The sequence below is a fragment of the Plasmodium vivax genome, chromosome 12, assembly GCF_000002415.2.
Source record: "Plasmodium vivax chromosome 12, whole genome shotgun sequence".
Lineage (NCBI taxonomy): Eukaryota > Apicomplexa > Aconoidasida > Haemosporida > Plasmodiidae > Plasmodium > Plasmodium vivax.
In genome coordinates this window covers 1969870-1994046 of record NC_009917.1, presented here as the reverse complement: position 1 = coordinate 1994046, position 24177 = coordinate 1969870, and the positions used below count along the sequence as shown (strand labels likewise).

The 24177-nt window shown below is 42.3% G+C and overlaps 4 protein-coding genes across 4 annotated transcripts, besides 10 other annotated features; 3 read left to right on the top strand and 1 right to left on the bottom strand.

Annotated features, from left to right (window-relative positions):
* Nucleotides 1–419: 419 nt before the first annotated feature.
* Nucleotides 420–468: a microsatellite.
* Nucleotides 469–588: 120 nt separating this feature from the next.
* Nucleotides 589–622: a microsatellite.
* Nucleotides 623–1132: 510 nt separating this feature from the next.
* Nucleotides 1133–1168: a microsatellite.
* Nucleotides 1169–1775: 607 nt separating this feature from the next.
* PVX_117595 (hypothetical protein, conserved) lies at nucleotides 1776–11138 on the top strand (the record flags this gene model as incomplete). The annotated part of the gene is made up of 1 exon (XM_001615763.1): nucleotides 1776–11138. One exon carries the CDS (start codon nucleotides 1776–1778, stop codon nucleotides 11136–11138), a length of 9363 nt encoding a protein of 3120 aa, XP_001615813.1.
* Nucleotides 3098–3140: a microsatellite.
* Nucleotides 4249–4289: a microsatellite.
* Nucleotides 4439–4466: a microsatellite.
* Nucleotides 5222–5258: a microsatellite.
* Nucleotides 6174–6195: a microsatellite.
* Nucleotides 8087–8106: a microsatellite.
* A 4-nt stretch (nucleotides 11139–11142) lies between the features above and the next one.
* On the bottom strand, nucleotides 11143–13201 carry PVX_117590 (ATPase, putative; the record flags this gene model as incomplete). Its single annotated transcript, XM_001615762.1, has 2 exons — nucleotides 11143–12257; nucleotides 12318–13201. The coding sequence occupies 2 exons, from the start codon at nucleotides 13199–13201 to the stop codon at nucleotides 11882–11884; spliced, it is 1260 nt and encodes a 419-aa protein (XP_001615812.1). The 3' UTR covers nucleotides 11143–11881.
* Nucleotides 13202–14512: 1311 nt separating this feature from the next.
* Nucleotides 14513–16839, top strand: PVX_117585 (hypothetical protein, conserved). The gene is made up of 2 exons (XM_001615761.1): nucleotides 14513–16404; nucleotides 16622–16839. Exons 1-2 carry the CDS (start codon nucleotides 14909–14911, stop codon nucleotides 16749–16751), a joined length of 1626 nt encoding a protein of 541 aa, XP_001615811.1. The 5' UTR covers nucleotides 14513–14908; the 3' UTR covers nucleotides 16752–16839.
* Nucleotides 16840–18143: 1304 nt separating this feature from the next.
* PVX_117580 (hypothetical protein, conserved) lies at nucleotides 18144–24175 on the top strand. The gene has a single exon (XM_001615760.1). The coding sequence runs from the start codon at nucleotides 18941–18943 to the stop codon at nucleotides 23390–23392; it is 4452 nt and encodes a 1483-aa protein (XP_001615810.1). The 5' UTR covers nucleotides 18144–18940; the 3' UTR covers nucleotides 23393–24175.
* Nucleotides 20009–20043: a microsatellite.
* Nucleotides 24176–24177: the final 2 nt, after the last annotated feature.

Below are 24177 nucleotides of genomic sequence, written 5' to 3'. Positions count from 1 at the left end.
ATGTGTACGTTTGAACTTGACTTAAATCTTTAAATCAGCGTTTTCCAGATGCTCACTTGTACATACATGCGTGTGTATACAAATACCTATATGTAAAAATTAGTTTGTCGCTTTAATTTTGGGGAAACTTTTTTTTTTTTTTTTTTTTTGTTTTTTTGGAAAACATGAAAAGCCATAAGTTCTTTTTAATGCCATGGAACATTTCTGACATTACAACTTGCTTTTTTGGGAAACAAATGAAAATTATTAAAGCGCTAGGGGGGGGGGAATATTATACAAAGCTGGATCCAACAAGTTACATCATACCTTTTACGCTTCTTAACTATCTACATATCCTTTTTTCTGCTCTTTATGGCAAAATGAAATGCGGGAATAAAGCTAAATGAGCTTGGGAGACTATCTCTATCTCCTAAGGAAGCTTTTTACTACTCAGCCTGTGGGTAGGAGGCGTGGCTTTCCGATGCAAGGTGATTTATGCTATGCTACATAGAAATAGAAGGGGTAGGCCTTTCTTTCTGTCGCTGTGCTGTAGAAAGAGTTTATTTAACTTAGTACATTTTTATACCAAATAGATGTGGCAGAAAAATGGGAGGCAAAACTAGTCAGCCAAATTAATACTATGGAGGGGTGGGTTCTTTTTTTAGGAAAGTGATTCTACGATTTAGCTCATGCGTGCCTGTGATGTATATTTTCTCTTACTGCGTACTTCTAGCGCCTCCCTTTTTCAGGAGCGCCCAAGCGGCGATTCGCTGCAAGCTTTTTAATCCTACCGGGCAAACGTGCAAACACGCAAAGTCACGTAGGTGCGTACGTGCATAGACTATGCGCACATACGCATTCGCTGCACTGTTCTGTGTTTGCACCGCCTTTTTCAGTCCCCCTTTTCGCGCTACAAATCGTGGCGGATAAGATATTTTTCTCTTAGAAAAATCGGTAATGTAAGCAAAAAGGCTCCATTTCGTAGATCACCGTTTTCGCCCGTGCACATGCCTTCAACCGCATGCGCGATAGAGTATATTTGCATGATCATCCCCATAGCGCGCTTACCAGATATACGCATATGTGCACATAGAGCGTACACGCATAAAGAAAGGGCTGTTATTTTTACCTACACGCGCTTCCTCATGGCTTCTCCCCAGGTGCTCTCTTTCGCAAGGGTTTCCATCGGGGGAGACTGAATCGAGTGCATGATCGAGATTAAGGCAGGGTGAAAAAAAAAAAATTCTGAAAAAAGGGAAAGAAAAGCAGATCCCCCTGTTCCCTATTCGGCACACTCCCCCTACCCCCCATTGCAGGAAGCCAAATGGAAAAAAAAAAATAAAATAAAAGGAAAGAAAAGCAAACGAAAACAATGCAATGATGATAATGTACGCATATTTACAGCACATGTGCGGCTTATTGTGCATTTTTGGAGTTATTTGGATCTCCTTTTTTTTTGTGAATAAATGGATGCCCTCCCCCCATTCGAGCTTCCTTTTAGTTTATTGCTATTATTTTTTTTGTGGCTATTTTTTCCGTAAGCCCAAAGGAGGGTCATTGCACAACAGAGGATTGTGCATCTCCCTTGGGGGCTTTTTCGACAGTGCAACTGGTTCCATTGGGGGAATCCTCCTCGGGGGAACTGCTTCCATTTGGTAAACTCCCAACGACGAAACTGCCTCCGTTTGGCGAGTCCCGAACAGAGCACCCCCCCCATGAATTAGTGCCCATGCGCACATGTGCGTCTGAATTTTTCCGTTAAGGCGAACACGTATAGGGGGAGGTCGTACGCGAAAATGCTATGTTTGGATAAAGAGGATGAGATAAAATTTTGCAAAAAAGTCTACGCGCCGAGAAATAAGCAGGAGGGGAGCAAACGCCCCACTCGTGGGGGTGGAGCGGACGAGCGGGAGCACCTCCGCAATGAGCAGAATGGCCCAAGTGATCCCACTTATCCCAGTGATCGCAGTGGCCCGAATGGCCCAAATAACGCGGCGCTGGGCGGAAACGCCCCGAGCAACAGCGCCGACGAAACATTCACCGACGAAGTAATTTACATAAATACCAGCTTTTGCAACTCCTTCGTCTTCATAATCACGAAAATTTGCTTCTACGTGTTTGACAATTACGATTTTTCCTTCGTAAGTTTATACGCTTTAAAAAGTGACCATGTTGGGACGTACGGGCACCACAGCAAGGTGGTTTTATCGCCCATCGATAACACTATATATATCGTCAGCACAAATTTGAAATATGTCTACACGTATAATGTAGCGAACAAGAACGACGTTGTTATGTTGGACTATGAAAAGAATGCACACTCGATAAATATTTTGGAATATTCTGATGATGATTCCAGTGAAAATGAAAATGAATATTATGCTTACATCACCTATATTAAGAAAAAATATAGGAAAAAAAAAATTCATAAATATGTGCGTATAAAATTGCTGACCGTTCTGTACCTCCCCATTCCCTCCAATTGCCTGATGATAACGAAAAGTAACATTTTATTTTTTTCTTACAACACGGATGAAATATTCATTTCGGAAAATGTGAAATCTGTCTTGGCTGCCTCCTCGCGTCAAGCCAGGGGGGCGCCTCGAAGCAGCGTCATTCCCAACGATGGAAAAAATGACGCACATAAGAAGAAATTGCTTCCAAACGGAAACAGGGGCGATAGTAACGATGGTGTGAACAAGGTTGTTATTAACACACAGATTGTAAGTCTTAGGGGAATTTATTTTAGGAGAAGAGCAAGGGGGGGAAGCAGATTGGCCAGAACAACTAAAGAGGAAAATAATAAAATGTGCAGAGGGAACCACGCGCGTGCAGATAGCAAGCACATGTTGAGTCATCTCCAACGAATTAGTGAAAAACAAAAATTGGAAAAAAAAACTGGCCGTGTATATTATTCCTCCAAAAAAGGGTGGAAAGTTCGGGCGCGCGTGGGGAGATTTTCCGCCCTTCAGCATGTGGAGGCGTACTGCGACCGGCTGAGGCGCGGCTTGCTTCCGTCGCGCGGGGGTGACACGGAAAAACGGAGGCGGGAAAAAAAAAGGAGCAACAATGATGGCAGTAGAAGCGGTGTCAATCGAAGCGGTGCCAATCGCAGCGGTAACGGCAGTGCCAGTCGGACGAAGCGCCAGCCGGGCTGGGAGCGCTGCAGACCCACCTACCTGCACAGCGCCAACCGAGAAAACAACCTGCACAAGTTCATAAAGAGCAAAAAAATGGGCCCAACAAATAAGCGCATGAGACGAATCGCCAAGGAAGGAATAGTAAAGGTAGAATTTAGCGAGCACAACGATTATGTGTTGCTACTAAGCAGAGAGGGAGATTTTTACATTTTCTCCTTTTTTCGTCATTTTTTCAATGTCCCGAAAAGTGAGTCCTGTTACCACTCTGGGAGGAAAGTCCACGCGGGGCACTTCAATAGGGAGAAAATGTCAAGCAGAGAGGGTCAAAAAATGCAAAAAAAGAAAATGCAGGAAGGGAGGGAACAAGGAAGTAGTCCTAACCACTGCAGGAGGGATAAATGTAACAGAGGGGATGCCACGCACAAGGAAGAACTAACAACCCCCCATAATGAAACCCATTTCAGCAATAACAACGTAAGGAAGAGAAAACCCAAACCGGTCATTGGCATATACGTGGGCTCCTCCATAATAGACGTGAGCATGAACATCTACAGAAAAATGATCCTAGTGATAACCCAAAATTTGGTCGTAAAAGCATATGGGATTTATCCATACGTGTGCAAGCATACCTTCCAAAAGAGCATATTCACAATAGACACATTTAATGCGTGGAGCAATTCACCCCATTATTACAACTTCCTCCTGTGGAACAAGCAACATAATTTTTTTCTCATTTCTGTAAATCAAAACAGTTACTACATTTTTAACACGAATGGGACTTTGTACTATTCGATGAAGCAGGACTCTTCCTCCCCTGATGGGTCAAGTGAAAATGTGAACCACCTAGAATATAATCACCAGGATGGTTCTCCTCATCGGAATGATGAAGATAAAGGGAGGGATCATTCGCCTCCACCAGGGGTAGCCTCTCCAGATGGTGTTCACCCCAAGGGAAGCGCAAAAAAGAGATCCCCAATCTGCAGAAATCGATTGGCTAGCCATAAAAAGAATAGCATAAAACACACACATGTAAACATATCCTTCGTCTTTAACGATTTCAAGCTGTTTCATGCGAATGGGAAAGACGAACGGCACCACTACATCAAAGTGAAAAATTTTTTGTACCTAAATGACATATATAGTAACAGCAAAACATTCCACTATAATAGTAACTACTATACAAATGAGAAGAGTCAGAGGGTCTACATTGGCCTAAATAACATCGTCATGTTTGATGCGAACGTAAATAATTTTAATTTGAATAATCACGAGAAAAATGTCGTAAACATAAAGGAAATTATAACCCCTTTTAAGTACGTGAAGAAATGCTACTCCAATTTTAGCAACACATATATGCTGGTAATTTTTAAGTCCATCTGCATTTACAGCTTTCAAAAAAAAGCCTTTTCTTTTTTTATTGATGATTATCTGAAGTTTTTTTTTCACAACTATCCTGCGGGATGGCTGTTTGATGATATTTTTTTTGTCACATGTTTGCACAACAAATATGATGAAAGTAATTTTCGGCACTTCAAGAGGAAGGACGACTTGGGCGCTGGGAGGGGCGGCATCTTTTTCAGGCGGGCCATGACTGGCGAGGGCAGCATGAGCTTCGAGTTGTTCAGCATGGACTACGGGACTGCGGAGGTGCGAACGGCGCGCAGTGCACTTGGAGAAGCGGATGGAGAGGGAGAAGCAGATGGAGGGGAAGGAGCAAACGGGGAGGATGAATCAAACGGGGAGGATGAATCAAACGGAGAGGGAGAAGCAGACGGAGAGAGCGAATCGTTCGAGTCGCTCGAATCAGACGGGTCGTCCAGATCGTCCAAATCGTCCAAATCGAACGCGCAGCCAGCCCCACCGCTCGAAGGCCCCCCGAGGGGCAAAGACGTCCGCGAAAAAACGGAGATCTCCAAAGCGAACAGAGACCATCGCACTGTGGAGGAATGGAAGCTGCTCAACTATCTCTTCAACTTTAACCATAACGAATCGGACATGTACTACAAATACTTTGAGGAGTATTTTAACACCAACAAGGGGAACATATATACGAAGCCGTTCTCCGTGTTTTACAATAATTTCTTCCTGAAGGAGGATGAAAATGTGTTTTTAGGGGCTTATCTGATGGAAGAGCGCACAGGGGAGGAGACAACCCCGGGAGAAGTTCCCCCTAAAGATGGTGAAAAGGGGCCAAGTGGTGATCAAAACCCACCCCACGCTGCAGAACCGCACATTGATGAGAAAACGCACCTTACACATAACTACTACAGCGAGTTGCAAAGCAAATTGGAAGCTTTCGCACAATCGAGCGTAATTTTTGGCAACGCGGAAGATGGAAAGAAGGATGCTAGCTTGGGGAAAAAGCGCCGCAATAGTGAAGACCAAAACGGGGAGAGCAGCTTTTCATACGAAAGTAGCACTTCCCTACAGAGTGATGCAAGTGTGTGTGAAGGAGGAGCAAGTAATTTTAAAAAAAAAAACATCAAAGGAGATAGCTCCCATTATGGAGTCCCCCCGTATGATGACACTTACGGTGCCAAAGTAAAAACAAATGAAAGAAAAAAAAACGAACAACAGTACGTAACGCAACTGACACGCTGGTATGAAGAAATGATAAGCAAAAATAACTTCTATTATGTGATATACCTTTATAACATAAATAATGCTTTGCGGTTTAGCAACTACACGTTGTCTATAAAGCTGCTCTATAGGCCTATATTGACCCATGTTTACTACGACAAAAGGGGCCTACTTGAAGAGGAAGACGGGGAGAGAAGAGGGGAGACGAACAAACAGCCCAACGAGGCCACTTCAGTGAATACACCCAAAATGAACCACCTAATCAGCGAAAGATTTTTAATAGTGCTGGACGCATTTTACAATTTATTCTGCTTTAAAATTAGTAAAGTAAAAAGCAAAGATGCAGATAAGCAGGAATATTTTCTAAAATCAGAAAACGTTTTTATTTTGCCTCTAAATAGGGACAACCGATTTATCGAGCCAAGTTGCTTCTACGCTCTCTTCGACATCTTCCACTACGTGTTTCTTAATTATGACAATTCGCTTCACTTTCTGCATATTTATGTAGACAGGAACAATTGCTACGATTTTGAATTTACGCGCACCTTCAGCACGAGGGTAGACTATCTGGAAGTTGTGAGGGGGCAGAATTACTCGAATGGCGCGCATTACTACGCCCTGCCGGCCCCGATAAAATATATGTGGCCCCCCCCAAGTTATTACACCTATTTGCTGTACTACTACGTCGTTTATGCGTTGTATGGCATTAATAGGGCATACAAGCAGACGCGTGGCAAATTTACAAACGGACTCTCTGCAAGTGCGAAGGGGGGAACGGTGAATGGTGAGGGGGAAACACATGCAGACAAGGGGACGCAAAATGAGGAACATGCCCCAATGATGGGATCATTAAACGGGGCAGCGGCACCATCTGCGGGAAGTGCCAACCATTTTGAGGAATTGAAAAATTGCCAACCGAGCGAGTGTCCAGTTGAGGCACCCTCCCTTGACTTCTTCACGCTGGGCCCATCGGAGGGGAGCAAGCCAAACGAAAAGAGCAAATTATTTGAGAGCATTTTCAAAGACAAGCTAAATAAACACTCAGAAAATTATAAAAGTCTGGTTCGATTGAAAAAAAAATTGAATCGTGTAGACTTGAACCGATGGGAAGGATCCAAAGAGGAAGCGCTTCTCCACCTCAGCAATTTTAGGCACATTACAAATAGTGCCCCTTTAAGTGATAGGCCTACTTTGCGTAGAAACCAAACGAACGAACAGTATGAGGAGAGGGACGCTCACTTGGGAAAAGCTGGCAAAACGTTTGAAGGCCGCTCCACATGGAAGGGGCATAACACCTTGCTGGAAAATTTCATCCTTTCAGCAATTCCTCATATAACACACCGTGGAAACAAAATTGCAAGTAAGCTAAACAGGACGGTGCTGAAATACAGCTTCTATTCCATTCTGGAAGAGCTCGAGAATAGGGAGAAATCTTGCTACGTCTACCTGAGCAGCAACAACAGGATGAGCGTAATAAGTGTGAGCGAGTGCCCCGACCAGTTTTGCCTCCTAAACGCATTAAAGTGTGTCGCCCTGTTTGGCAGCCAGAGGTATGTCAATTGCCCGCTAGTGATTTACCGGCATGTAGGGCTATCCCGCTTTGCAGATGATTACAACGCCCATTTGCATCACACGGTGCACCACATGGGATTGTGCATACACATCGTGTGCAGCCAAATATGGAAGGGGGAAAAGAAAAAGGCGTTACCTCTCAAGGGGGAGAGAAACACGTCTGGAAAGACAAACACACCAGGGACGACTGAACCAGAGAAGTCGAAAAAAATTGCAACAAACAAGCGGAACACAAATCATGCCAATTCGTTTCCACCCCCCGCTTCTTACGACGTAATAAGCTTCAAAATAAACAGCTACATTAACACAATTTTATTTAAATATTTCAAACTGTACAGTGACGCATACTCCTACAAAAGTGGGAAGTACCAACCTGTGTATGATTCAAAATGGAGAAAAAAAAAACTTGGCGGAATCATCATTAACATTGTAACGAAATACGTCACTTGGCACATCTTCGCTACCAACATTTTGGACATCGTTTTGTATAAATCGCTTAACAAGCTGAATGACCTCTACGTTGCGGCATATAAAATTATTTACAACTACGTCATCAGGCTGAGTAATTCTCCTTACTATGACATGTTTACTAGAAAGGGAAGAGACGATGCCATTTTGAATATATCCTCTGCGGTTTTATACACCCTCTTTTTGTCGAAGCGGTACAGAGAGAGGAGCTCCACCAGCAGGTTAGAGGAGGCTCTGTTTCGTCGAGTGTTTGGTGTGAACGATGCCCATCCGGGTGAAGAACCGCCTTTGGGAGAAAATAGGAAAGCAGCGGGGGGGACAAAGCGGAAAGATGGAGAGAAGCAAAACGGAGGGGTAGACAAATCGAACAAAAAATTAAAGGAAAAATTCATTTCGTTTCTGAAGGAGATGGGCACAAGTGTGTCCCCCAGCGACGCGCCCAAAATTGGCCTTCTCAAGGAGGGTGTGAAAGATGAGCGCGTTTACTGCGCGGTTCTGCATTTGTTGAGGCTGAAGGGGGGGGCGGAAGCGGCAGGGGAAGCGTCCATAGGAGTGTCAAACGGAGCGACCAAAATTGCTTCCAAAATTGCTTCCAAAGTAGCTTCCAACGTTGCTTCCAACATTGCTGCCAACGATGCTGCCCACCAACTGAGCAACCGCGCGACGGGCGGGCGAGTTCCCCCGTTCGACGTGCACACCGATTACGCGTACAAAATAAACTGCAACGTGTACTACGCTGGCCTATACCTGCTGTGCGTGCTGAAGAGGAGGCACGTCTTCCACCTCATGGTTCTCCTAAAAATGTTGCGAAAATTTTGCAAATTTCACATGGCAGAGGTAGTTATCAACATTATAAGGAAAATGGATCCCTACGTGAGTGCCATCCTGATATATGCCCTCGGCAATTATATGCCCCACGATTTCATGCAGCTTTGCCTGCCCAACCAGAGGTACAACGTCTGCTCCCTATTCATCATTAATGTACAGAACTATCTGGGCATATACGACGTTCGGAAATTTTATTGCATGTACTTTCTCTGTATGAGTCTCAGAAATGATATTAAGTATGCGGAGGGTCTGATCAACTTCATGTCCATCCTGTTTTATACCCTCTTTGAAAATAAGGGGAGAGACTACTCATTGCATTGCAACTATTTCGGGCTGGGGGAAACGACAAAAAGGAAAATCATGGAGAGCGCCTTAGCAGGGATGCACGGCAGTTGTGACGACCATGCGGATGGGGCAAACAGGGCAAACAGGGCGAACAGGGCAAACCAGACCAACCAGCCCAACCGTGATAACTTCCTCTTTCTCCTTTCATGCGCAAACGCTTTTAACAACCCCAAATTGGGGAAGGCAGATGGGGTGAGTCTCTTTCAATTCCTGCTAGGAAGTGCCCACACCGCTGACGCCATGCTGAGCAGGAGAAGCCGCGCCGCAGAGAGAGGTAGCCCAAACCAGAACAATCATTACGTACTGGATGAAGAGCCACTACACACAGAGAGAAGAAATAAACTCTCCCTGAAAATCAAAACCTTCACTTTCAAGAAATTCCAAATGAACAAAATTGTCTGCGAGTTTTTTTACAACCAGGATGTGATAGCCTTTTTGTTAAACAATATCGATTCGTTCGCCAAGCTACACACGTGTAATTTCTCCGTTTTGGGATGCCCCTCCAATCAGAGGGGACTCCGCTCATCACCTTTAGAAGACGAACAAAGTGTGGACCTCGCAGAAGTGAAAAACATCTACATCAGGTTTATCCTGCTGGTGCAGAACATCGTGTGCTACTACATTTACAACATGCTGTGGTTCGAACTGTACTACTTTGTGACGGGCCTAAAGGTGGACGTTCTCTCCTTTTTCTCACATTCGTACTTTTTCAAATCGAGTTTGTTTCAGAACGTGTTTTGGGGAATCTGCCCTGTTGACGTCTCTCAGCAGGGCTACACCGATTGGGAATTCCATTTTGTGAATTTTGACAACTCAGGAACGGTGCCCCATGGTAGTGAGTCAGCCCATATGGGTGGCACCATGTGGGAAGAGAAGACGGGAGCCGCGCAGCACACCCACGCGGAAAACCATCCCAGGGGAAAGGACAATAAGGGGGATTGTAAAAATAGCAAAGGGAAGAAGCGAAATGGCTCTAAAAGGACCCCCCCCAGCGGTAGTAATGAAGACCGTCGTGAGGCGGATCACCCCAGTGGGGAGAAACTCCAGGGCGACGACGTCAGTCGCGGTAACGGTATCGGTAACGCCTCTCCACCGCAAAACATGTCGAGCACTTTCAAAGAGAACTACCAAGAGTTCACAAAACACATGAACCACATGAAAATGCTGGGAGCAATTTTTGACAAAGTGGAAAAAGAAAACCAAGTTATTAATAAGTCCTTTTCGCAGCAGGGGCCACAGAAGTGCTTTCTCATCGACATATATAAATCGTTTAAGAGCCATTTTAACACAAACTTCTGGAGGGCGAAGAAGGGGGACCTCAAAAGGAAGGACACCTCAAGCGTGAGCGAAGAATACACGCGCAACGTGTCCAAGACGGAAATACAAAATGAAAAAAACAAGTATCGCGAAAATTTATATTCATACAATATATACAATAAACTCACAAATTACAATTTTCTGGAAACGCATTTTGCCCCTTCTGTTTATAAATACATACCTATTTACAACACGTTAAAATATTTATACTATTTCTTTCGTGTGTGTAATGTGAAGAATACGGAATATCCCAAGAGGTTCTTAAAATATAAAATTAAGAAAAGAATTTACAATTATATTTGTTCCACCATTGTGGATCTTAAGGGGAAAGCAAAGTGCGGGGAGGATAAAAATGTTGGGCAGAAAAAAAAAAAAAAAAAAATTTCATTTATTGAAACTTGCTGCATTCACAAAAATGACATCATCTGGTTTTTATTAAGACTTTTTTTATTGTTAAAATTGCCTATTCATGCTTTAGCGCTAACGCTGTATTGTAAAAATTACGTCATGATGAACATTTTGATGAGCATATTTCCCCACCTGCACCACATCGTCAACTACATTTTGAATATGAATGGCACCCATTTTTTGTATAAAAAAAGGGAGGGAAGTGCGAATAGGCAAAATGGTACCAACGCAAAAAATGAACAAAGTGAAAATGCCAATTTTATCTTATCCAGTGAAGAATTCAATAGGAAACTTTGCGAGTACTGTTATGAGCATATTCTCCACTACAAGCGGAAAAGCATAACGCCTTTTTCGGAGAAAATCTGCCAAAAAATTTATGGAAAAAAAATCTGCGACGGGGAGGACACCTCCAGTATATATGACCATTACATGTCATGCGAATGTTTGAACAATTTAGTTTTCCTGAGGAAGGAGCTGTCTGATTTGAGGAGAAGCATATGAGTTAGGCCTTCACCCCTCCAGTGAGTATTTTGCATGACGTCAAATTTCTTTTCCGCGTCGATTGCATAATTGTTTGTGTGTGCGCCTCTCATGGGTGATACGCTTCCCCACACTTTTGTCTATATTTTTTTGTGAACAGTGGCCTAAACGGTGTAGTAGTTGGCCCCTTTGCAGTTTCCACCCCACTTTTGTTAGCAGTGGGGACCACTCCTATGTGGCTCCACATGGTGCCTTTTTTTTTTGTTGTGCCGATAGACACTCCCCACCATATGATCATTCTGACCATGCGTTAACCGAAAAAAAAAAAAAAAAGCGAAATATTTATTCCCCCCCCCGTGTGCAACGCGGAAAGCTGCCCAAGTGGGACATTTTCACTTGCCACATTGGGGCCCCCAAAAAAGGCATTAACCGATGGTCACACGAAAGCATTAACCGATGGTCACACGAAAGCATTGACCGATGGTCATGAAAAGTGTTTAATCCCCACAGCCTCCTCCGAATAAAAAGAATATCATGAAGCTACCAAATGAATACATAAATGAATAAACACACGTGGGGTGTTGCCATAATGGCTCATTATCTTTCCCACCTTGGGACACGAAAAAGAAACGCACCGCCACGAAGGGGTGACGCTGCTGAAAAAAAAAAATTCCATTTTTTCAATGCGCCCATTCGTGCGTAACGTTTTGTTACTATGTCACAAAAAAAAATGCTCACTTATCAGGTGTTTTTTTTCACACTGCTCACGTGCCATTCATTCCATACTGCTGGGTCCACTCCTCATACTTCTTCAAATCGTCGACAGACAGCGACGGCTTCGCGTTAGATATGGCTGTTTTGAAATCCTGCACGGATAGCGGCGGCAACAGCAATTCGTTTTCATTTAAACTCATTACGTTCTTTTCAACTTTGGTCGCGTCTGGATCTCCAGGGGAGCAGGGAGTGTAGAAAATTTGGCCATTCCTCTTTACTTGCTTAAAAAACTTGGAGAGGAGGCATTTCTTCACCGGCATGTAAACCGCATCTCTGCATATAATGTCGATATCGGCGCCTGTGTAATTTTCCGTCACAGCTGCGAAGTATTTTATGTCTTCTTTTCCTATGTTGCTTGGGCTGCCGCTTCCGCCGCCACCAGCAGTGCCTCCGCCGCTTCCTCCGCTTCCACCCCCATTTATGTACTTCTCAAATATCTTCATCCGGGCGTACACATTTGGGAGGGGAATGTATATTCTCTTTTCGAACCTGCGCCTGAAGCCACTGTCTAGGGACCACGGGGTGTTGGTCGCCCCCATGACGATGATATTATTTTTGTAATTATTTAATCCGCTCATGTTTATTAAAAATTCTGTTTTTATCCGCCTAGTTGATTCATTCTCTCCGTCTGTTCTGGACCCACACAAGGAATCAATTTCGTCAATAAAAATTATAGCAGGTGCATGTTCCTTGGCAGTTTCAAATAGGCATTTAATATATTTTTCACTTTCTCCTTGGTATTTGCTTACCAAGTCGGATGATGAGACGTTGAAAAAATTCATGTTGCATTCATTGGAGCAAGCTAACGCTAGGAAGGTCTTCCCAGTCCCTGGGGGTCCATATAGGAGGATACCCTTATATGGCAAAGCAGAAGAGTTAAACAGCTTTGGGAATTTCAAGGGGAAAATAATTGCTTCTTTTAGTATCTCCTTTGCTGTTTCTAATCCGCAAACATCTGACCATTTCACATTTTTGTCTTTATTTAGAATAAACTCTTTTATTTGTTTTTTCATATTTTCTTTACTTTCTTCTGTGCTTCCTCCTCCCCCTCCTACCTTTTCCTTTGTCTCCATAGTTTCCTTTTTGTTAATTATTTCCTTCAAATTCTCCGCCCTCGTCATGTAGATTTCCATTTTTTTTAAAATTAAATCCCTGATGTTTGAATTCTTTTCATACTTACAGAAGAAATTAAAATATTGCAAACTTTGTATGTACAAGTTCAGGGCAGCTTTGTAGTTTTTCTTTTCATCCTCTATGACCGCATCTTTGGCGAATTTAACAGCTTGGTTGATCGTTTCCTCCGAGTCCATCCTCCTTACGTGCTGCTCCTCGGAGGGGTAAACGGGGGTTAAATGGGAGTTGCAAACTTTAGGCGACCCGTAGATTTTGTTGTGAGCGGTCTGTCAATAATTAGCACTTTACACATGACGAAGGGGGATCTGCTGTGTTATTTTAACTGCTACTTTTGGGGGGGTCAACCGGGGGGCGAAGAATCGGGTCTTAAAATTGGGTGAACGCGGTTGCCCTCCGAACAGAGTACACCCAGCAATGGGGAGGAGCAAATGTAAAGGCGCATGTACATTCACGCGGTTAAACACGAGTACATGTAACGCCACCTTGTGAATTGCGCTTGCAATGGCACAAGCCGAACACGAAATGTATGTAGCAAGGTAGTTCTTAGCGCATTATCGTGAAGTGGAAAGGGAAAAAAAAAAAAAAACAGTTACTTCGAAGCACACAACCCCGTGTCGGCTTGGAAAATTTCTTCCAAAGAATTGCCCCCAAACTTATGCGCGTATTTTTCCTGTCAAAAAGGGAACAAACAAACGAGTGTATCGCCTTGATTGGCAAGATGGATGCGTTTTAAGAATCACCCGCTCGCGTATCTACCTATGAGAGTTAAAATGGTCGCAACAGCGATTCACTTTAAAGCTGAGCAACGAGGGGGAAGAAATGTGCAGTGGGATGTGCTTCCGTGAGTGTTACACATAAACGCATAGGTATATCTTGTTAACGTCAATTTGCGTCATGTGCGTGTAAAAGCGCTGCGTCATTTTGGCCCCAGGTGGTAACAGTTTGTTCTGTTATTTTCTGCTCCTTCTGTCCTTTTCGCGCTTTTGCAATTTTGTAACTTTGCACTTTTCAGTTTTGCATTTTTCCCTTTGCATTTTCCACTTCGCATTTTCAACCTCTCATTTTTCTTTTTCACATGTTTCCCCCCTCCGTGTCTGCGCAAGTTTACTCAGATTGAACTTTAAAACGCCCCATTCACTCTTCAAAATTGTGTGTTTGGCCGCTGAGTCATTGCAGTTATTGCCTCTCCAAATAGGGAAAAAAAAAAAAAAAAAAAAAAAAGGCGGCAAAAGCGGCAAACGCAGGATACTAAAAAGAAAGCAGCACATGAACATGAAACATTTTCCTTAAGGAAAAAAATTTACATGCATGAAACGTTCGCGGCGCGCCGCAATGCTCTTACACAGAAGGCAAATAACAAGTCGGGAAAAAAAAAAAAAGCAAAGCGTCACGTAGCGTCAAAAGCAAACAGAAAAACTTTCTATAAAAACGAACATTTTGAAGAGCGCCTTTGTAGCGGCCAAAAAAAAAAAAAAAAAAAAAGTCATAAAGCGCAAAGCGTAAACAAATAAACAGAACAATAGTATACAATAAACGCAGAATAACTGATGAATAAATAACCCTGCTTTATGCGGGTATTTTTTTTTTTTACCTTCCAGCATTAGCATCATCCACAGGGGAATATTTTTGAAAGCACGCTAAACACGATGAGAAGAAACAGCTTAACCTGACCAGCGTCACTCCAAAGGGAACGAAGCGAACACGTGGAAAGCCATCATGTAGTGTTGCAAGAGAAATGCACATAGATTGCCACCTTTCCCGCGTCCCCCATTTTGTGTTTTACGCTCATATTTGTGTGGCGAGTACACTTGGTTTATGCCCATTTTTGAGGACATTTCAACCACTGGTTTTTTTTTTTTGTTTACCCATAAAATAGTGAAAAAATGAATGACCAGGAGGAAGAAAAAAAAGGGGGGGGAGAAAAAGCAGCAAAAAAGAGCATCAGCATTCGTTTTGACGGAGATGAAATGGACATTCCTGTTGAGAAGACTCGCGGGGAGAAGCAGGACGGGCGGGCGAGGGATGATTTCCACGCGAGCAGAGATAAGAACGGACATGCCAATACAAATGGAAGCACCCAGGTGGACCAAGGCCTGTCGAAAAAGAATGACACAACGGAGGCCAAGGAAAAGTTGCTAATCTTTAAGAACTACATTCAAAGGGAGGCAGAAAAGAGCAGCGAAGAGAGGAAAGAGCAACCCAACAAAGGGGGAAGTAGCCCCCTAAAGGAACAGCAACCAAGTAAAGAGCCAAATGGCTCGAAGAAGGATCATCAACCCAGTAAAGAGCCACATGGCGCAGATGAGGACGAGTTCGAAATCCCCATACACAGGAAAAAAAGGAACCAGCGCACTGACTTTTTAAGTGAAAGCTTTTTTAAAAATAAAGATTATGAAGAGGAGGAGGAGCGGGAGGAAAACAAAAGATTGCACATACTGGACATCTTCAACTATCATGATTTCCCTGTAAATTTATTTGGGAGAAAAAAAACGAAAACAAAAAATAAGGAAAAAAAATTTGTCATCGAGTTTGTAGACACATATAATGACGATTTTGTAAAAAAAAACATTAACAACAATCTTATATTTGAGTCCATAGGGGTATGTAAAGGAATTTCCTTTTTGCACATAAACAAAAATATTAATGTAAACTGCCTAGGGTCCAAAGACAACAATGCGTTTTATTTTTACAAAATGATACCATTCGATAAGATTTACTCCAAGGATGCCATCAGCAAAATGTTAAGCAGCAAAATGCTAAGCAGCAAAATGCTAAGCAGCAAAAGTGCGCCCCCCAAAAATGAGGACACAAGACAGCAGAGTATTAGGAAAGGACACCAAGTGAGGAGCCATTTGGAGAGAGCGCACCAAAATGAGGAAAGTAATCCCCTTTGGAAAAATTATAACATGATAAAAAATTACCTTTTTAATAAAAAAAAAGAAAAAAAAACCTTGTATAACGATTTATATTTATCCCCCTATGAAAAGAATTTAAAATCAAGTATATGTATAGGGACTCATATATACTCCAAAGAAAGGGCCGTGAAAAAATGCTTCGGGTTGCTAATAGAGCAAAACGTATACTCCGGTGATCAACCCCAGGATGAAAATTCATCTGTCAATAAAAATTTGGAAAATTTGTACTTTGATTTTCCATTTTATAGAAACCAAATAAGCTTCAAACCTATTTACTACCCGTATAAGAATATCCCCATTGTGAGCCACTCTTTCCAGAGTTATTTTAAAAATATCCAGTGGGAAAAAATGAACAAGTTGAGGGATGCTCAGTTTTACTACGACGTAAAAAACAGCTTCTTCAATTTTTCAAGGGACGTTTACTTGACGACCAAGGGGGCCATTAGGCACTTCGATTCGCCCAAGTAGGGAAAAAAGAGACACGCAAAGAGGTGGAGAGGCGGAGTGAGGAGAGGCAGAGAGACGAGAGGCAGCGAGAGAGCGTTCCTCTTTTGAGCCCCACACGTGCGTAAACTTCTTTCACGTTACATCGGACTGGCTGTCTGCGCGTTTACGTGCCAGGCTGCTTAAAATACGAATGCCCTTTTTTACAATTGCGTCCACCACCACTTCCACCCGCAGGGACTTCATCTTCCAAACCGCCAACCGAATGAAGGACATCAACTTCCAGATGAAGAAGATTTGCGAAAGGTCGTTTTACATAGTGCACGATTCCGTGATGAAACTGAGTAAGGTTTCCAAAAGTTCTTAAGACAAAAGGACACGTTGTTGGCCACCGACGTCTGTATGTGCATAGTGCTTTGCTGCACATACCAACACAAGCATTTCTGTTTTTCTTTTTTTTTTGTGTGAATTCCCTTTCCGTCGTTATCCGCGCAGTGGGGAAAGGGAAAAAACGATGGCGTGCGCAAGTTTGACATTTTGCTTTTTCCCATTCATCAATTTTGTAAGCGAAAATTTAATTAACTCTTTTTTTCTGAATTCTTTTACAATTTTACAATTGCGTTTAACAAAAAAAAAGAAAACAAAAACGGATTATCCTTCTCCTGTTTGGTGATAAAACGGGTATACATACGTACGTACAAAAATATAAATCATTACACTGAGCGGTGGGGAGTAAACCATTAAATAGGCCCAAAAAACAAAATGGAGCCATTACATAATCAGGTCACTTATTTGCCGCACGTTAACTATGGAGGGCATACCAAAAAAAAAAAGGAGAAAAAAATATTCTCACAAGTTAGTCACCATTTGAACAGGACTGTATATATGTCCCCTTTAGAAACGTATTTTTCCCCCAATTGGCCAAACATTTTAACGAACACGTTGAAGGGCTAAAAAAATTTCCAATAATTTTCCAACCTTTTTCGAGTAAATTTCCAGAAAATTGGAAAAGGGGATGCGTCGAATGAGCTGTCAATATGCCCACATGACGTGAGGAAATAACTCCTCCATGGGGATAAATAGATCGAAAAAATTGACCAAATTGGATAGCAATATTAACTGCCTTTATATGAAGCAGGCACGTAAAGAATGAACCAATCACGACGGGAATTTTTTTCCCTATATCGTTGGGTGAATATCTCTGCTGCATTTCTTCAGCATTTTTCTGTTTTTTTTTTTTTTTTTTCCACATCATATAAATATAATTACCATTTTTGGCCATTTCAATGTAGAAAAAAGAAAAAAAAAAAAAGGCAACGAAATAGACCCGAATCGATTTCTTCTTCCACCTTGCAAAGCAGAAAGTACAAAAAAGTTCCTCATAAAAATGAAGGAAAAAGGTTTGGAGGTTTTTCTACATCGGCGCATACTTCGGAAAAAAAAAATAATTTTTGGCGCATATGCGTCAGTCCTACTTACGAATGAGTGAATGGCATATCAAAATAGTGTATATAAAATTACAAACATATTTGGCTATGTGAGCATTTAAGTGCATATGTCATATGCTGTATGTATGTATATATATATTATACCCCCCAGGCTTCCCTTCATTCGCCGAAGGTTCACGCCACTCTTCGCCGGGTGCGATAAATAAATATTTGCGGGCTGCCCCACCAGAAAAAAGCATATATATGCATATATATATTACATATACTTATATATATAATATATTGCAATTGAACAGCGCGTTATATTTTTTCTTTCCATGTTATGTTGCCCTTGTGCTTTCCTTTTTCATCGCCAGTGTCAGCGCAGTTTCGCAGTTGCGTAGTTACTCGCGAGCGTTCCTGCGTTACCTTTTCTTCTTTTTTTTTAAATCATTTTTTAAATCAGTTGAGCGGAACGTACAACTGGAAAAAGGAAATGCTTTTAAAAGCTATTGAAACGAAGCTTTGCGCGCAAGGAGAACTTCCTCCCCGCGGGCTCGTTTTTTCCACAGGGAAAACATATAAACTTATGTAAGCGTGAATACATACGTATATATGTATGCATATATATATGTACATATGCATACGTGCCTATGCCTGCGTATAGGCTGAATGTTTGCCTACCCCCGTAGCATGGCATAAAGGGTTGCTTTACGAAGTGAGGCAGAAGAAGGCGGGCGAAGCAGTTGCGAGGAAGCTGTTAACGCGAATTAGTCGCGACGAAGCGGGCGGAACGAAGCGGCCCTAGAGCATAGCGTACGCAAATAGCACTCCGCGGCCACCGCGTACAGTTCTTAATAGGCATTATGTGACGACCCTTTTAGCTGACGAACATGCTCGCGTCCCTCCACCATCTACTTCTTCATCCATGCACCAGTCAGAGCGACAACTAACTGGTAAGCACTTGCGAATTCGAAGGAAGAGGAGCGAATCCCCCCCGTTTTGTGGAAACTTCACAAAATAAGGAGCGCCAAAAAAAAAAAAAAAAAAGGAAGTGAAAAAACTACCAATAAGTAGAGGGGCACACCGGGAAAAAGGGTAACACCAAAACGTAGGCACACAACACAAAATGAATAAAAAGGTGCACGATATGGACAAAAGTAAAGGGCAAAAAAAACTGCAGAAGGATGTAAGAAGTTCGGACTTTAAGAAAACGGGAAAGATCTTCAAATACGAGAAGAACGACTTAAAGAAAAGGAGCTTCGGCGTTAACAAGAACTGGAAAAGTAAAATCAACAATACGTACGGAAGAGAGGAAAAGAAAGGGAGCAGCAAACGATTTAATAGTAACAACCATGGAACAGGCAATTATTCCAGTGGAGGGGGGAGGAACTCCACTCCTCCGATGAACAATAGGAAACCTGTATGTGACTTTGAGAACCTCGTTGACGACGTTGTGGAAAATAAAATAAGCTTAAAAAAAACGGATGAGCAGTTTATTGCCAACTTGAAGAAGTTATACAGCGTAAACCACGTCTGGTTCTCCTTAAAAAAAAACCTGGAACATATTGTATCGAAATATGTTTTGAAAAAAGGGAAAAAGAATCTCCAGTACGATAATGTAAATTTCTATTTGAGGAAGATGCGGAGGAGGCAGAGAAAAAGGGGGAAGACGACAGAAAATGAGAACCAAAATGAGAACCAAAATGAGGAAGAAGCCCCTGGTAGTGAGAACGACGAGCAGAAGTACCACCAACTGGCGAAGAACCAACATAATAAAATGCTTTTGCTAACCCCGGAGGATATGATCTTCCAGCTTGATGAGGAGGCCAAAGAAATTTCCCTAAACAGCAAAATGTGGAAAAGTAAAATAAAGCAGCTATTGAAAAAGAAAATATCCGCCAATGAGGAAAAGAAAAATGCTGCCAATGCTAATGAGGATGATTTTGCGGAGAAGTCCCGGACGATCGATTATTGCGATGTGCCAGTTTGCCTGCGAAGGTTGTACGAGCTTGGAAACGAGTATAAAGATAGCGGCAACTACGGCGTTGGTGGGAATAATGCCAGTAGTGGAGGCAGCCCCAGTAGTTACCACCACCGAGGGGGCAAAATAAAGCTCAAACTGCTGCTAAAAAGGAAGGTAAACATGAGCAGCGTGTATAACCTGCTCTACGACATTGGCCTAAACCTAATGTGCGAATACTACAAAATTTACGTGGAAAAGTATTCAGAAGATGAGGAAAAGATCCACCTGGAAATTATCCACAACAAGAGCAATATCTTTACCGATCGAATTAACAACATGGTTGTGCTGTTTAAGAAAAACCCACTAGTGTACATCCTGTATGTAAAAATTTTGCTAGATTATTACAAAATGAGGGAAGACGTATTCATTAGGAAATCCATTTTGGAGTGCTTAAAACATGTGTTCATGTTTATTTTGCCAAGTGAGAGCTTAGAAACTTTGGAGGAGAATAACAGAGCGGTTGTTAATTACATTTTAAATGTCCTATTTAACCGATTCAACTTTAAAGATTATAATTTCTCTTCCTTTTATTTCTTCCTAAATTCGTTACTCTACATATACGCCCTTGAAAATTTCACGAAAAAGCTGTACCTACAGTACATTTTCATTTTGAAAAATGCCATGTACAGCTCAATACCGAGTATCTTCTTCGTGTCAGCGAATAATATAAAAGAATTTTGTTTAAAAAAAAGGGAGAATAAATTCGCAAATCTGAACATCCTTCTCGAGGGGTACTTATCAATTACCAAGGGAAATCCGCTCCTTCTAAATATCCTCAAACGTTTAATAACCATGGAAAATATGCAACACTATATCGTTTTTTACCTCTTCGAAGAGGTATTATCCAATTTAAGATGCTGCGTGGAGAAAATCATGCAATCTTTAAAAAATGGAGACAGGGAAAATGTATTAAATGAAAAGTTGAAGAACGAAATTGTCAACATGAACAGGTCATTATTCATTTTGTACAAAATTAAGAGCAACTCTTTTAATGACATTACGGAAAATATCATCTACTTTGCTACCTACATTTTTGAGATGTTCTCGAAGAACGTTTTCGAGCTTTTCGATAAGAGGAATATCCTGCTCAAGGAATGGAGCATAGACAAAATGAGCTACATTAAATATACCTCTGTAGAGGGGGAAAGTTGCGAAAGTGGGAAAGCGCCAAAGGATGACTCTAAATGCGCTGCTGGTGGGAACCTGCGGGAGGACCAACCAGTGTATGGCATTTGCCAGGTGGCCCCCCACAACTTATCTCGAACGGGCCAACTGGAAAAAAGAGCCCCAACGAATGGAGAATTCTCCACCAAGGAGGAAGAGTCCAACTGGAGCAATGGAAGCACCACGAAGCTTGTGGGCGTGCCTAGCAACAGCCAGTCCGCGCACAGCGATAATTCCTCGGCCATCGGCGCGAGTACTAGAGAGACGAACGTGATCAGCGGGGAGGAGTTCCGCGAAGGCAGTGAAGACCCCCTTGGAGGGGGGGACCAAATGGGGAAGGAAGTCCAAAATGGAGCCCCCAATGGAGCTTCAAATGGAACCCAAGTGGCTGCCCAAACGGCTGCCCAAACGGCTGCCCATTGTGGACCCCCCAATAGGCCCCCCCGCGGAGGCAAACACCCTGAGCGCCCCAAAAAAACGGCGGACGACGGCTCCTTCCACAAGCACTGCCTGTACGGATACCTGAGCAAAACTATTCTGAAGGTGCTTTCCAGTATCCTGGTGAACAACATCTACTTCATCATTTACAACCGGTGCATTCTGCTGAAAAATCAGAGCAGCTCCGGAGGGGGAAGCGAGAAGGCAGCGGAGGAGAAGTACCTGCACAGCTTAAACATTCTCTCCTTGTTAAAAATAATAAAAAGTGTGGAGTCCTACAAAATAAAAATTAATTTCCTCACCATCATGTTCCTGCTTTTGTATTCATCCAACCAGATTGACGATAATATCTACTGCTACTTCTATAGCATTTTAAGAAATTCAAATTATTACGAAAGTGATCACACGTACAATTTCTACGGGCTGCTAACAGTGCTAATACTTACGGACAGAAATTTAATAAGAAATGTTAGTTTTATAAAAAGAATTTTTCAACACAGCATTCATTCGAAGGAACCATGGACCCAGTTGTTCTCCCTGATGATGATACGCTATTTAGTTTTAAAAAAAAACATCCTCATGAAATTTTTGTTTAACGATGAAAATAGCTTATTTGCACAAAATTTAGATAATGCCAAAAATGCCTACTTGGTAAAGTTTCACAAATACCATAAAGGGGAAAAAAATCCAACCGTCAATGATGAGATGTTCCTTTACAATAAATCTGTAAATAATCCGCTGGACTCCAATTCTATACTAACCCACTTTTATGAGTTTTATAATTTTTCTTCCCTGCTGAACGACAATTTTATGAATGTCCTCTTCGAATTTAGGAACATAACAATTTTTAATTATAATTTTATTCAGATGAACAAATTTAGTGTTTACAAAAGTGGCTTCGCGAATAAAACCTTCCTGCGAAGTAATCCCCTTTTGGGCGAGCCAGGGCGGGCAAGCGGCCCAACCGTGAGTGGCGGCGCGGCGAGTGAAGACAAATTAGACGCGAATGAGGGCGGTTCCTTTGAAAAAAACCCGCCCGAGGGGAAAAACGCAGACGAGAAGGCTCCTCTTCAAAATGGCAATGACGACGACGATGATGACGATATAGTAATCAACGTCAAGACCAATCGGCAGTGGAGGAACACCCAAATGAGTGGCACCGCGAACGGCTTAGTCCCCAGCGTGCGCGCTCCGATCCCCCCCCCACCAATCATGAACGAAACGACGATTAACAACAAAGCAGGTAATTGGTCCCAATTATCCGCGAAGCAACGCCCTCCAGAACCACCCCCCAGTGTACACGATTCGTCTTTTACCTATCCATATGCGTACCGCTACGAAACGAAGGACGTCATTAACATCCTAGATAAGTTATCACTAGAATACAAAAGCGCCCAGGAACAAGTGAACATGCTCAACATTTTTAACAATTTTATGCACGACTCGTGTATCAACGAGAAAAGAGAAAAAAACGAGCCAGTGAAAACGCAGGGAATGTTTAAATTAATGAAAAACCCATACCAGAAATATTTTTACGACATTCTGAATGCATATAATAATAATAGTTTTAAAAAATTTAAGGATAAATATCAAGTGAGAAGGAAGAAACGCGTAGATGATGTGAGTGGTGCTCGGGGAACTTCCGAAGAGGATGATGATTCCACGGGGTCAGTCCTGGATGAGGAACAGGAGGAAGACGAATTTTTGGATGATTACATAAACAAAAATTTTGACGTAGGCAGAGACCTGGACGATGATGTGTTTTTGCCTGACCAGATGAAACAAAAAAAAAAAAGGAAAAAAAGTGAACAAGATCATTTTTCCAAGGACAAAAATTTTAAGAATATTTCCAAAAAGAAAAAGGAGCAGCAAGCTGACGCTCCTACGGATGACGTGATGGAATTTTCAGATTTCGCCAAGCTGAAAAGGAAGAAGAAGAAAAAGAGCGACTAAATTAATTCCCCCACGTCATGCGTGGCCCCCTCATTTGTCTAGCAGGTGCTTACGTATGCACGTACTGATGTGTATATATACATGCGTGTGTAACACATTCACCTACCTATGCACACATAAGCACCCCTTCCCTGTGTGCCTTTTTTCCCGAAATGGCAGATTAAACGGGGAATGCTCTTAACCCGCCTCCAACGGGTGGATCATTTCTTTGCTAAATTTGTTGGCGCTTCGCCTTGCGCCGTTTGTTTTTCGTGCGTCACGTCGCAGCTGTGTGTTGCAGCTGTGCGTTGCAGTTATATGTTGTAGCTGTATGTTATAGCTGCACGTTGTGACCGTACGTTGCGATCATATGTGCAATATCTTTTGGGGGCGTTTTGTCGCCCCATTTTTTCCTCCCTTTTGCCCATTTTTCCCTCCTTTTTGCCCCATTTTGTCACATTTTGCCCTGTCTACCCCCCACTCAACAATTGTAAAACGCGCACCCCGCCGCGTCCCACGCAAGGGAAACACCTCTTCACCTGAACTCTTTGTTTAACCCCCTCTTTTTAAAATTTCGCACAAAATAACCACATTTCGCATGTCACAAAAAGGTGGAACTTTCATTTTTGATGCACTTTTATGCAAAAAAAAAAACAAAGGAAAAAGGGAGTGATGCAAAGATGTGCTTTAATATGTAACATTTAATATGTAACATTTAATATGTAATATTTAATATGTAATATTTAATATGTAATATTTAATTTTTAACATTTAATTTTCAACATTTAATGATTAACATTTAGTGA